Genomic DNA, 12,826 nt, shown 5'->3' on the forward strand with positions numbered 1-12,826 from the left:
ATCTAAAGGAGACCCTGACGATATACTCTCTGCAGTTCTGTAAAACGTGTCTACTGAAAAAAGCTCGAAGTGGTCTAAGGTAGGTGATAAGCTCACCTTTGGTCCTTTGGCCCTGCCCGATTCCAATACCTCAATGTGATTATCCACAGAATCTTTATAACTGGGTAGGTCAGTATGCCTCAACCCGTCAATTATTTTGCTTATTTTTTCCAAGAAATAGATGGCTAAACTATCACATAAGGCTTGGGTCGGCACAACTTTAGATTGTAGACATTCAGGGGCGGTCATATCCTTCACTATTTTAAAAATTGCCCGGGAGTTGTTTGTAGAGTTTAGGATGATACTGGCGAAGTATTCCGACTTAACCACATTAATTTCCTTCCTATATTTCCCCAATAGTACCTTCCAGTCAGTCCTATCCTTATCTGAATAGGTTTTCCTCCATTTCCCCTCAGCTTGCCGACAGGCCAATTTCATAGACTTAAGATGGTCGTTATACCAGCTGGCCGAAGGTCTACCTGCTTTCCTACATATTTTTTCCGGTGCGATTTGGTCGAGCTGACTTTGAATTTGAGCACATAAAGTCATATAATTGTCTTCCACGGTACTGCACTCATTAAAAGTGTCAATACAGGAGAACACAGGAAGGGGGCCGCTCTTTCTCTTGAGTAATTCCTTCCAGTTTCTACATTTGAGCAGCCTAACCTCACTAACCGCAAACTGTGCTCTTTGAAGGTCACGTAACCGAAATTTGACCAGGAAATGATCGGACCAGTCAACTGGAAGAATTTCTATCACTTCCAAGGCCTGTTCCTTGGAGAATATTAAATCAAGAATATTTCCTCCTACATGAGTCGCCTTGTTGATTCCCTGGTATAAATCCAGGTTCTCGCAAGCTTGCAGAAGATTGTAAAGGCCGGAGTCCAACACTCCATTACACCATAAATTAAAGTCACCCAATATAACCAGATTGGAATGGGTGACGGCAGTGTCCGCGTACCAAGAGTGCACGAGGACAGAACACTACAGTAACACATTTGGTAGCTGACCATTATCACATTGCCAGATGGTCGAAACACTGTGAAGAAATCAAATAGCTTTAGAAGCTCCCACATCTCAGTTGATGTTTACCCATCTCATTTTCACTGTTTGTAGGTGCTCTCAAAATAACAATGTCAAACTGTAGCTCGAATTGAGTTCATTCCAGTGTCCACTTGTTAATGTTAATGTTACTGGGTATTTATAGAGTGCACGGCTACTCCCAAGAGTGTCCCGGCGCTAAAAGGAAAAAGACCAGTGACAAAACACAACTGTAGAGCCCCACGGCCACTGATTAATTATACAAACAGCGAAGTTTTGAGCTTGCGGCGAAAACTAAGAAGATCCCCTTCCTGACGCAAATCAAGAGGTAAGCTATTCCAGAGCCAGGAGGCCGCTACTTGGAAGGAACGTCCACCCTGTTGAGAGCGAAGAAACCTTGGGGTCTGTGACAGAAATTAATTAGAGGACCGCAGGTTTCGAGAGGGAACATAGAGCTGACATCTATTTCTCAAATACGGAGCCCCACTGTTATGGATGGCCTTATAGGCCAACACCAAGGCCTTGAAGTTCACCCTCTTGCGTACTGGGAGCCAATGCAAGGACCTAAGGTGTGGGGTCCTATGTGTCCTGAAGTCAACCATAAGTATGGCTCTAGCCGCGGCATTCTGTACCACCTGAAGGCGGCTGATCAGATAGTCCGGCAGGCCAGGGTAAAGGACGTTGACATACTGAATGTTATCGCCATTTGTTTAAGCTTTGCACTGTCTGCCTCTGTCACAAGTCTCACTTTACGCAACTTGAATATAAAACTGAAATGCCAGTCTCCGCTGGGGCTGGTGATGCTTTATGGATTACTCAACTTCTGATTTCCAGTGTTTTTTGCATTGTGTTCCAAGTGAAGTCCAGACTGCATCTGTGGTTGTTGTCAACTAGTAGGCCGGACCCAACATTAGTTCCCATCTATGTGATGATTGAATCATGGGTGAAAAGGAAGAAACGAAGCACACAAGGTCGCAAAAAGAAGAGAATTAAATGAAAATTGCTAAATCAAAACCTACATCCATGCGCTAAAGAAATACATTACAACATCAACTAAAGAAACAATCTATTGTGAATTTGTGTGTGATAGAGTACGGCTTACAAAAAATGTCACTTAAGCTTGTTTTGTCGCTTGATTTGTTTCAGGATTACATTCGGGCAAGTTTTGAGGATGTCATTGAAAAACTGTTTGGCTCGCTGGATAGGCAGTTGAACTCAGTGCTGACACCTGTGAAAAAAAATGAAGACATAATTCCAGGTAATGAGTCACATTTGCATAAAGCATACTTGCTTTCATCTTCAGATCACATGTCTATTATGAAACGTCTGTAGATCAGTCTTCTCCCAACGAGTAGCTTGTGAGTACTGATAGCGCTCCAGCTACCTGTGAGTAGCTCTCCTGTGTGCAGCCCAGACTACTCAAGTAAATAATTTTTGTTGAATTAATATATGTATCACAAAATTGAAAAGCATGTATCTTAGACAAAAATGTGTGTAGTTTCAGAACTCATAAGCTTAGCTAATGTTTGTAGACATATGGCTGGAATTTTAAAATATATTCAAAGTTGATATTTGCGAGATAAATCATGAGGCGTTGGGGAGGCTTATAACAAAAATTGTAATCGTGGTGCAAACTATGGATGTTATGTTTCAACTGTGTAGAGAGATGCCAAATTGTAAAGCCATTTTCAGCCTACTGCTGGCAACCCTGCTTGATTTACTGAGAAACTCACATCTGGTATTCTTGCAGTCTCTTACATAATCTTGTCTGAAGTGGTCACTATTACCAGACTAATTTTAGTGGCTCGGCGCGATTCTTATTGAACATAAGTAGCTCTTATTATGAAAAAGGTTGAAAACCCCTGCAGTAGATGTACTATGTTAGAGCTGTAAGATTGATGTCATATAGGTAGATCTCCGAGACACCTTACCCCCTCTTAGATTATACCCGGTGGTTCTTTGTTACACTTTGCTTGCAGGGAGTGCCTCCAAATCCTGTTGTGCTCTTTTCAGAGTTATCAATACACCTGTCCCATTTGAAGGATCTCTACACACATGAGGGAAAACGTAGATTTGTGGATAGCATTTTGTAGTATGGTCATAATGCTACTATAATACTACTAAACATACTAAAAACTGCAGTTTGTGAATAAGCCCCCGTGTGTTTAGCAATGCAGGTTGGGTATCGCTGAGAAGAATCACCCGTCCGCCACACGTCGATTATCCTGACTACTTGGGAATACTTTTGGCTGGACCTGTGTGGATTGTAACCAAATACAGTCTATCATTGACAGTCAAAAATATTCATTGATAGCCATAAATATTCATTGATAGTCATAAATATTGAGTAGGTCCCGCCCATGAGCGGGATCCAAAAGCACGTTTGCAAAAGATATCTCTCATTTTTATCTGCAGGCTACATTGATGGCACTTTTATTTGTTCTGATCAAAGAATAAACTTTTAATTGACTAAGGGGTCAACTTGAAAACATGGGTTGAAATTTATTTAAAATATTTGTGCTGGTCCAGGAGAGCGCAGGCTTTTTAACATCATACTCTTTCCATTCATAATTTTATGTTTAATTGTCAACGTGTTAAGTATTCCAGTTGTTTTAATTGTTGGGTAATGGATCCTCTGCTTCCTACACTACAATTAAACTTTATTGACCTCATTCGGGGTAGCACCCAAGGAGTAAATATGTAATTTGATTCTATAACAAATATCACAGAAAATCTAGCCACTACTTTAGCGTGTACTAGTGAACAAGCATCAGACATTTATGCTTTGATTCAAGAGGTCAAATTAACTGACTCTCATGGAGGATCCATTACCCAACAATTAAAACAACTGGAATACTTAACAAGACGACAATAAAACCAGAGGCTCCACACATCTCCATTGGTGCAATACCACAGAGCGAAAAGAATACCATGGGGACTTCGGTTATCCATCTGATCGATGTTATTCAGATTTCATCTGAACCCAGCATTCATGGTCTATATTTAACGTGCTACTTCGGGCACTACCAAGGGTTTTATTCACACTTTTCTAATTCATGCACGCTTTCTTTGAGACCTCTTTTCCTCCCTTTCCTTTTTATAATCCTGCTTATTATGTATCACAAACATGCATGTGACGGTATCAAACGATTGTTTGGGTTAGTGGTTTCTCTTAATTTTCATTTGTATACAAATGTATAATACTGCATTTGTTTAATTGCAGATATGCCCCTGAGGAAGGGACCACAGAGTCCGGAAATGCATCGGGCTTTACATTAATGTTACGATACAAGTTGTTGTTGCATTGATTGCAATTCTTTGTATATATTTCAGTTTGGAATGTGAAACATGATTGCAATTTAATTACATTGTTACATATCACATATTTGGTATGATGTGTTCAACATGATCTGATCTACAATTATAATTTGAATGAAACACTATCTAACGGAGTTGTTTTAACTGTTTGAATGAAAAACAATTGGGGGGTTTACCTACATGCAAATTGTGTTAAAGAAACCATAGAACGGGTAGTTCTAGGTGAACAGTGCTCACTACATTCAGGACTTTGATCCTGTTAGATTAGGGCTCCAACTTATCCCACAGAGATTGCAGGAAAAGGTAGACGCATGGCAAAAAATGACTTTTTATTTATCCCCAAACAGGGAAAATCTTGACACAACTTGCTCCAACCACACCTTCTAAGTCCTTGCCTCGAGGAGCTGCTGCTTTTACAGCCCCTGCAGCTCCTACATCTAAGAAAAAGCAAGGACAGGGCCAGTCTCTAAGTTCAAGAGAACCATCCAGTTCCTCCCAATGTTGAAGGACATGAATGCATGCTCAAATCAGTCTAGACTCCTCCGTGGGGCTCTCTAAGTCCAGGGTGGTATCACAATGGGTAAAGACAAAGTACAGACCATCTCACAACGACCCAGTCTACATCAGAGGTCATGTTCCACTAGACTCACTGGTCGTCCATACAAGCAAAATCCCGCTCATGCCACGGGCTGTGCTCCTCCACCTGATACTGAGAGCAAGAGGCTGGAACACAGCCGGTAAAAGGATAGCAGTTGGGTGCCACTATCCATTGGAGCATAGCCAAATCTGCGGGCCTCTTTTCCTACTATGACAGGACTCCATGAGATGCAAGAGCTATTCAAAAGGAATTCAAAAAGGGGGGGGGGGGGGGCTATTTCTGGTGCCATCATCCTCTCCGTCCTCAACGCGGCCAAAACCACAGCTAAGGGAATCAACACCAGTGTCCTCATTAGACACCACAAATGGCTCCACATTTCAGGCTTCAAGCTGGAGGCCCAGCAACATCTGATCAACCTGCCCTTCATTGGAAAATATGTTTGGCCCGTAAGTTGATCAGCCCTTGGAGAATGTCAAGATGGACACCAACACCACTAAAGCCATGGGTGCCTACTACACTTCATCACCCAGGAGCTCCTTTTGCAGACAACAATACAGGACAGGCTTGAAAGTAGCTACCAGAAGCAGCAGTACTCCTATAACTACAGGTAGCATGAGGGTACACCAGGGGTCCCTACAGGAGCGACAACAACAGGGGCCGGGGGCAAAGGGGTTTTATGCCTCCAAATATTCGGCCATATTGGTTCTTCTCGACCTGTCTGCTGCATTCGATACGGTAAACCATGGGACTCTTCTGTCCAGGCTTGAAGAGGTGGGAGTGACGGGCACCTCTCTAGTGGTTACATTCTTATCTATCCAACAGACAACAAGCAATAGCCCTCCCCCCTTTTCGATCTAAGTTCTCTAATATACTGTATCATGTCCCACAGGGATCGGCAATAAGCCCTATCCTTTTAAACATTTATATGAGCCCCCTACCTGCAATCATAAGATCTCATAATGTCAACCTAGTTAATTATGCAGATGATACCCAGCTTATCCTGTCTTTAGAGGGTGAGCAATCGGTTTCTCTGATAGACTTTCATGCATGTCTGCAGGATATAGCAACTTGGCTCATGGAGAATTCCCTTCAATGTAATTGTGAGAATACAGAGATTTTCTATTGTGCAGCAGGAAGAATTCCCCCTACACTTCCAGCCAACTTCTTGCCAACTCCTGCCAGTGTCCAATTGACTCCCAATAACGCTGTACGCAATCTGGGAGTCATGTTTGACAACAAATTGACATTAGATAAACATGTCAACAAGACAGTTGGAAGTTGTTTCAGTCTGATCAGAACTTTCCGGAAAATGTTCCCGATGTTCTCCTTGGAGGCCAGAACGCTGATAGTCCGGAGTACTATCCTCGGCAGACTGGATTACTGCAATGCTCTGCTTTTGGATTCTCCACGATATCTGATTGAGAGATTGCAGAGAGTTCGAGGCATGTGGGCTGCTGAATTCATATCTGTGTATAGATCGCCGCCTAGTGTTGGGTCCGGATGATTGCACATTGTTGTCCTGGAAGAGTCTTCGAAGTATCATGAGATAGGTGACTCCTCCCCTGGACCACAGTGCGCATGGGCATCCTCTCCATCCTTAGATTGTTTTTTTCCGCCATTGGGTTCGGATGTGCTTATCTTAGCTCAAGTTAGGAAAATTCAGTTTAAGGCCAAAAGGCCTTTAGTTATCGTCGGTACTGTTCCCGTTCGGTATCGACTAGTTTCTTAGTGCTTTAGCACCTTCTTCCAGCTTTTCGGATCCATTTGGTCCGAACATCGACCTTCGATCGACGATGGAATCGAGGACTCCATTCAAAAGGTGTCCTTTATGCCACGCGAAATACCCACACATCGACGTCCACCCGGTATGCAACAAATGTCTCTCACCGGATCACGATGAGTCGAAATGTATGGCCTGCGCCCGGTTCCGATCGAAGAAGACTCTCCGGAATCGACGGGCAGCGAGATTGGAGGCGCAGCAATCGGCGCCTGCCCCGGCCAACATCTTTAGCACCGAAGACGAGGACGCCGAGAGCGTGGAAGACGTAGACTCCAGCCCCGCTTCCGAACACGACTCCCGATCGGAAGACGACGACGAGGTGATCTTTCAGAGAGAAGAAGTCGTCGAAGAGGTAGGAGACTACGATGAGGCCTTTGGGGCCGAGGAAGATACCTCCAGCGAGGAGCTAGACCAACCCGTCGATACGGAGGCCGATAACATACGCCATCATGAGGCTCAGGTCGAGGGATCGCCTTCGGGCCTTACCCAAGATCAATCTCGCGGTTCTTCGGCCCCGCCTTCAGGCCCGGCCTCGAACATTTCGCAAGAGCCATTATTATCGAAGACGACTGGATTCCCTTCAGCGAAACCGAAACCATCCATCGCACCAGTTCCATTTGAAACAGAAAGTGAAACTGGTTGTGATCGGCTCGAAGCCCTCCACTCCTTCGACGCCGGCAAAGGCCATCGGCTCCGACCGCGCAAAAAGGGATTTCGGTGCCGAGCTCACCGCAGCGGATACGGGTGCCGATCCAAAGAAGAAGGCCCTCGGTCCCCACAAGGCGCCTCAGCCTCTGGCACCGAAGACATCGGCCCAAACCACCAAAGTCAAGGTGGCCACCCCGTCTGCGTCGACGTCGAAGACGGCGGCGCCTGCCAAGTCATCGACTCCAACGAGCGTCGATACCTCCCTTCGGATCGATGACCCCATGACTGCAAAGAAGTCGGGTGCCGCTTCGACGCCTACCTCCAAGGTGCCGACCGATTCCAAAGAGCCATCTGCGTTCACCGTGCAACAGGTCTCGGCATTGTTGCAACGCATCAGAGAACGGGCAGCCCTCCACTCTACGTCGGGTCCCGACACGCACAAGGCTTCGAAAGCACCCTCGGCGCCGACCAAAATCACGTTTGGGTTGCCGCCGCCCACGGCGCCGAAACTGTTCGAGATTCGGACACGTGTCCGCCAGACACAGTCCCCATCCACTGGACAAACAGATTTCGAGCCTTCACAGCCACAATTTATCGACGCCAACACTGGTAGGTTGATGCTCCGCAAGCGGAAAATCACGCCAGAGAGGGGATTGGACTCCTACAAAATTCCTCTCAAACACAAATTGCCGGCAGGGTCAGAGCCAGTGCTTCATGAACACTTTCAACCCTTCCATCAGGATCCACCGTCCTTTTCTCCTACGCCTTCAGAGGCAGACGCAGTAGAGGACTATGTAGGGGATGATACCACCTACCCGGGGGATATCGATCCTGATGATCACCTGCAAGACCCAGATCAGGCTTGGGATGACCCCACAGACCAGGGTACCGCGCCAGATACCCATGACACGCAGCTTTATAACATAAAGACATCTCCCACAGAGGACACTGCTGCCTTTAATGCCCTCAGTAGAACTCCATTCTGACACTGTCGAAGAAGACTTCTTGGTGGACACTTTCGCCTCTTCCGAAAGAACTGTCAAAACTCTGCCCATGTTAAAAGGAGTTCTCAAACCTGCAAAAGACATTTTTAAAGAAACAACCAGGGCACGGGTGCTAAACCCCAGGATTGAAAAAAAAATACAAGCCTGCACCCGGAGACCCTATGTACATTAGGGGTCAGTTACCTCTGGACTCCATGGTGGTTGCTAATGCTCGAAAAAGAGCCCACTCACAAACAACAGGAGATGCTCCTCCCCCAGACAAGGAGTCCAAAGTGCTGGAGACATCAGGCAAACGGATTGCAGCGCAAGCAGCAAACATCTGGCGCATTGCCAACACACAGGCACTCCTGGCCCGTTATGATAAGTCCCACTACGACACACTAGAATCATTTCTCCAACATTTGCCAGATGAATATAAAGATGCAGCGGAGCTCCTCATCAGAGAGGGACAACTCCTTACCAATGCATCCATCAAGTGCGCACTGGATGCAGCCGACACAGCGGCGAGGGCAATCAACACAAGCGTCATGTTGAGAAGGCACACATGGTTGAGAATCTCAGGCTTCAAGCCGGAGATTCAGAACAATATCTTAAATCAACCGGTCAACCCAGACTATTTATTTAGCCCTGAAGTTGACACTACCCTCGAAAAAATTAAAAAAGACACTGACACTGCGAAATCAATGGGGGCTCTGCAGACGCAGCAGTTTCGTAGTGGCTCCTTTCGTCGCCCCAGGAATAGAGGAGCAGCTAGAGGTCAGGGGTCACAGCAGCAGTACACTAAAGGAGGCACACAAAGTACCTATGATAAAACCAACAGTGGTGGATATCGTGGCTCCAGCACCAAGGGCAGAGGACGTGGTTACGGCAACACCAGGTCCTCCCCCAAAAACAAACCGTGTCGCCCTCTCCCTGCCCCCCGACCACATAACACCTGTCGGGGGGAGACTCCAATGGTTCCTGTCAGCGTGGAAAACCATCACCACAGACAGGTGGGTCAGGGACATTATCCAGCACGGTTACTGTCTCGAATTAACGTCCACTCCGCCCAACATACCGCCAAAGCACCGTCCTATGTCCGTAGAGCACTTGGCATTATTGCAGCAGGAAGTGCTAAGTATGCTGCAAAAAGGTGCAATAGAGGTCGTGCCCGTCAACCAGCAGGGGACAGGGGTGTACTCTGTACTTCTTGATCCCAAAAAAGGACGGGTCGCTCAGACCTATACTAGACCTGAGACCCCTCAACCAATACATTCTCTCAGAGCATTTTCATATGCTCACCCTACAGCAGGTTCTCCCGCTACTCACTCAGGGAGACTTCCTAGCCACACTGGACCTAAAAGATGCGTATTTCCACATACCCATACACCCATCACACGGGAAATATCTCAGGTTCACTATTCAGGGACATCACTATCAATTCAAAGTTCTCCCCTTCGGAGTAACAGCACCCAGGGTCTTTACCAAGTGCCTAGCAACAGTGGCTGCACATCTACGGAGACAACACATTCACGTCTTCCCTTACCTGGACGACTGGCTTATTCAGGCAAAGTCGGCCCAGCAATGTGCCAGCCACATGTCCCTTACCATTCACCTTCTTCACAGTCTGGGATTCTCACTAAATTACCCAAAATCACATCTCCAACCCGCACACGTACGACAGTACCTGGGCGCGACCATAAACACTCTGGCAGCCACAGCTCAGCCAAATTTAGTGAGGATCAACAGCATGCAACTGCTGATCTCAAAGTTCAAACCTCAACACTCCCTTCCTGCGCGAGTGTTCATGCAGTTGATAGGCATGATGGCCTCCTGCATTTTCATAGTCCTGCACGCAAGACTACATATGCGCCCGCTTCAGGAGTGCTTGGCACGTCAATGGAACCAGGCTCACGGGCAATTAAAAGACCTAGTGTTGGTGAGCGGTCGGGCATACAACTCTCTACATTGGTGGAATCCACAAAACCTTTGCAAGGGCCAACAGCGGACGCCTCTCTCCAGGATTGGGGAGCTCATGTACTCACTTACACAGTGAAGGGACTATGGACAACGCAACAGAAGAAGATGCACATCAACGTTCTGGAACTGATGGCAATCTTCCTAGCCATGAAGGCATTCAAAGTACACTTGTGCAACAAAGTCGTGTTGATGCGGACGGACAACATGACTGCCATGTACTACATACAGAAGCAGGGAGGAACACACTCTCCACAGTTGTCTCATCTGGCTCAGAGCATGTGGAAGTGGGCCATTCAGAGGAACATATTCCTCATGGCGGAACACCTCCCCGGCAAGGACAACCAGATGGCGGATCTGCTCAGCAGACACAGCCACCAGATGCACGAGTGGGAGCTACATCCGTCAGTTCTCCAACCGTACTTACAACAGTGGGGTCATCCAGAGATAGACCTATTCGCCACAAACGAAAACACAAAATGCCAAAGCTTTGCCGCCAGGTTCCCACATCCACAGGGCAATGCGATATGGATGAACTGGTCCGGCAGATTTGCGTACACTTTTCCCCCTGCGCCATTAATACCGCTGGTGGCACGCAAACTGCGACAACACTCACTGACACTCATCCTAGTTGCTCCCACATGGGCGCGCCAACCATGGTACACCACCTTTCTAGAACTTTCCGTGGTGCTGCGGATCAAACCCGCACTTTTAACGCAGAACCATGGCGAAATTCAGCACCCAGATCCGCAACAGCTGAACCTGGCAATCTGGCTCCTGAAGTCTTAGAGTTTGGCTACCTAAACCTGCCACCTGGCTGTATGGAGATCATCAAGGAGGCCAGGAGACCCACTACCAGAGCTTGCTATGCGGCTAAATGGAAGAGGTTTGTCATTTACTGCAACAACGATGACATTAACCCGCTGGACGCATCCATTCAAAACATCATCTGTTACCTCCTACACCTATACCGATGCAATCTGGCATACAACTCAACACGTATCCATTTAACCGCGATAGCAGCCTATCTCCAAAACAGGCAGCACCTGTCTTTATTCAGAGTGCCTGCCATCAGAGCCTTCTTGGAGGGACTCAAACGAGTAATCCCCCCAAGACACCCACCGGCACCGGTGTGGAACCTCAATTTGGTCCTCACCAGATTAATGGGTCCACCCTTTGAACCTCTCCATTCATGTGAGATTCAATTCCTCACCTGGAAAGTAGCTTTCCTAGTAGCAATCACTTTGTTAAAAAGAGTTAGTGAACTCCAGGCACTAACCATTCAAGAGCCATTCATACAGGTTCACGCAAACAGGGTTGTACTACGTACCAACCCTAAATTCATGCCCAAAGTGATATCGCAGTTCCACATGAATCAAACTATTGAACTGCCTGTTTTCTTTCAAAATCCACAGAATGTCGCAGAGAGAATGCTCCATACACTAGATGTAAAGAGGGCCCTCATGTACTATATAGACAGAACTAAGGACTTTAGGAAAACAAAACAACTTTTCGTTGCCTTTTCTCCACAACACAAGGGCAACGCCATTTCCAAAGCAGGTATAGCCAGATGGATTGTTAAATGTATTCAAATTTGCTATCAAAAAGCTAAACGCACATTGACGATTCCCCCACGAGCCCACTCAAGACGAAAGTTAGGGGCGTCCATGGCTTTCCTAGGAAACATTCCTTTACAGGAAATATGTAGAGCAGCCACATGGTCCACTATACATACATTTACCAAACACTACTGTGTAGATGTACACTCAAAACAGCAGGCAGCTGTAGGACAGGCTGTTCTCAAAACTCTTTTTCAGTCTGCTGCAGCTGGCACGGGTAGCCGCCGCTAATGGAGGTACTGCTATGTATTCTATGCACAGATATGATTTCAGCAGCCCACATGCCTCGAACTGAATATGCTACTTACCAGTATGCATCTGTTCTTGGCATGTAGGGCTGCTGACATTCATATCGCCCACCCTCCTCCCCGGCGCCTGTAGCGGCTGCAGCACTCAGAATTACTGTATGGCATGATCATCACTTACTGTATCTAGTCCATCACTGCCACAATGGCGAAAAACAATCTAAGGATGGAGAGGATGCCCATGCGCACTGTGGTCCAGGGGAGGAGTCACCTATCTCGTGATACTTCGAAGACTCTTCCAGGACAACAATGTGCAATCATCCGGACCAAACACTAGGCGGCGATCTATGCACAGATATGAATGTCAGCAGCCCTACATGCCAAGAACAGATGCATACTGGTAAGTAGCATATTCAATACAGACCATGGCCGCAAAAACAGCATTAGGACGACCACGCTGTTCCTCTGCCTCCCTGGCACTCTCTGATTTGCATTGGCTGCCAGTTTCGCAGAGAATACAATTCAAGAATTTATGCATTATGTTCAAGGCCCTGCATGGACATGGACCTAAATCCCTG

General features: G+C 46.6%; 1 protein-coding gene across 5 annotated transcripts in view; it reads left to right on the forward strand.

Moving 5' to 3' along the window:
• NUGGC (nuclear GTPase, germinal center associated) overlaps window positions 1-12,826 on the forward strand; it is a 1,337,967-nt gene that overhangs the window by 1,071,107 nt on the left and 254,034 nt on the right. For all 5 annotated transcript variants that reach the window (XM_085604518.1, XM_085604516.1, XM_085604517.1 and 2 more), the window contains one exon: window positions 2,227-2,338. In XM_085604518.1, the coding sequence (XP_085460644.1) occupies window positions 2,227-2,338 (112 nt within the window). The remainder of the gene's footprint in view (window positions 1-2,226; window positions 2,339-12,826) is intronic.

Source organism: Triturus cristatus, chromosome 5_1 (genome assembly GCF_964204655.1).
Source record: "Triturus cristatus chromosome 5_1, aTriCri1.1, whole genome shotgun sequence".
Taxonomy (NCBI): Eukaryota; Metazoa; Chordata; class Amphibia; order Caudata; family Salamandridae; genus Triturus; species Triturus cristatus.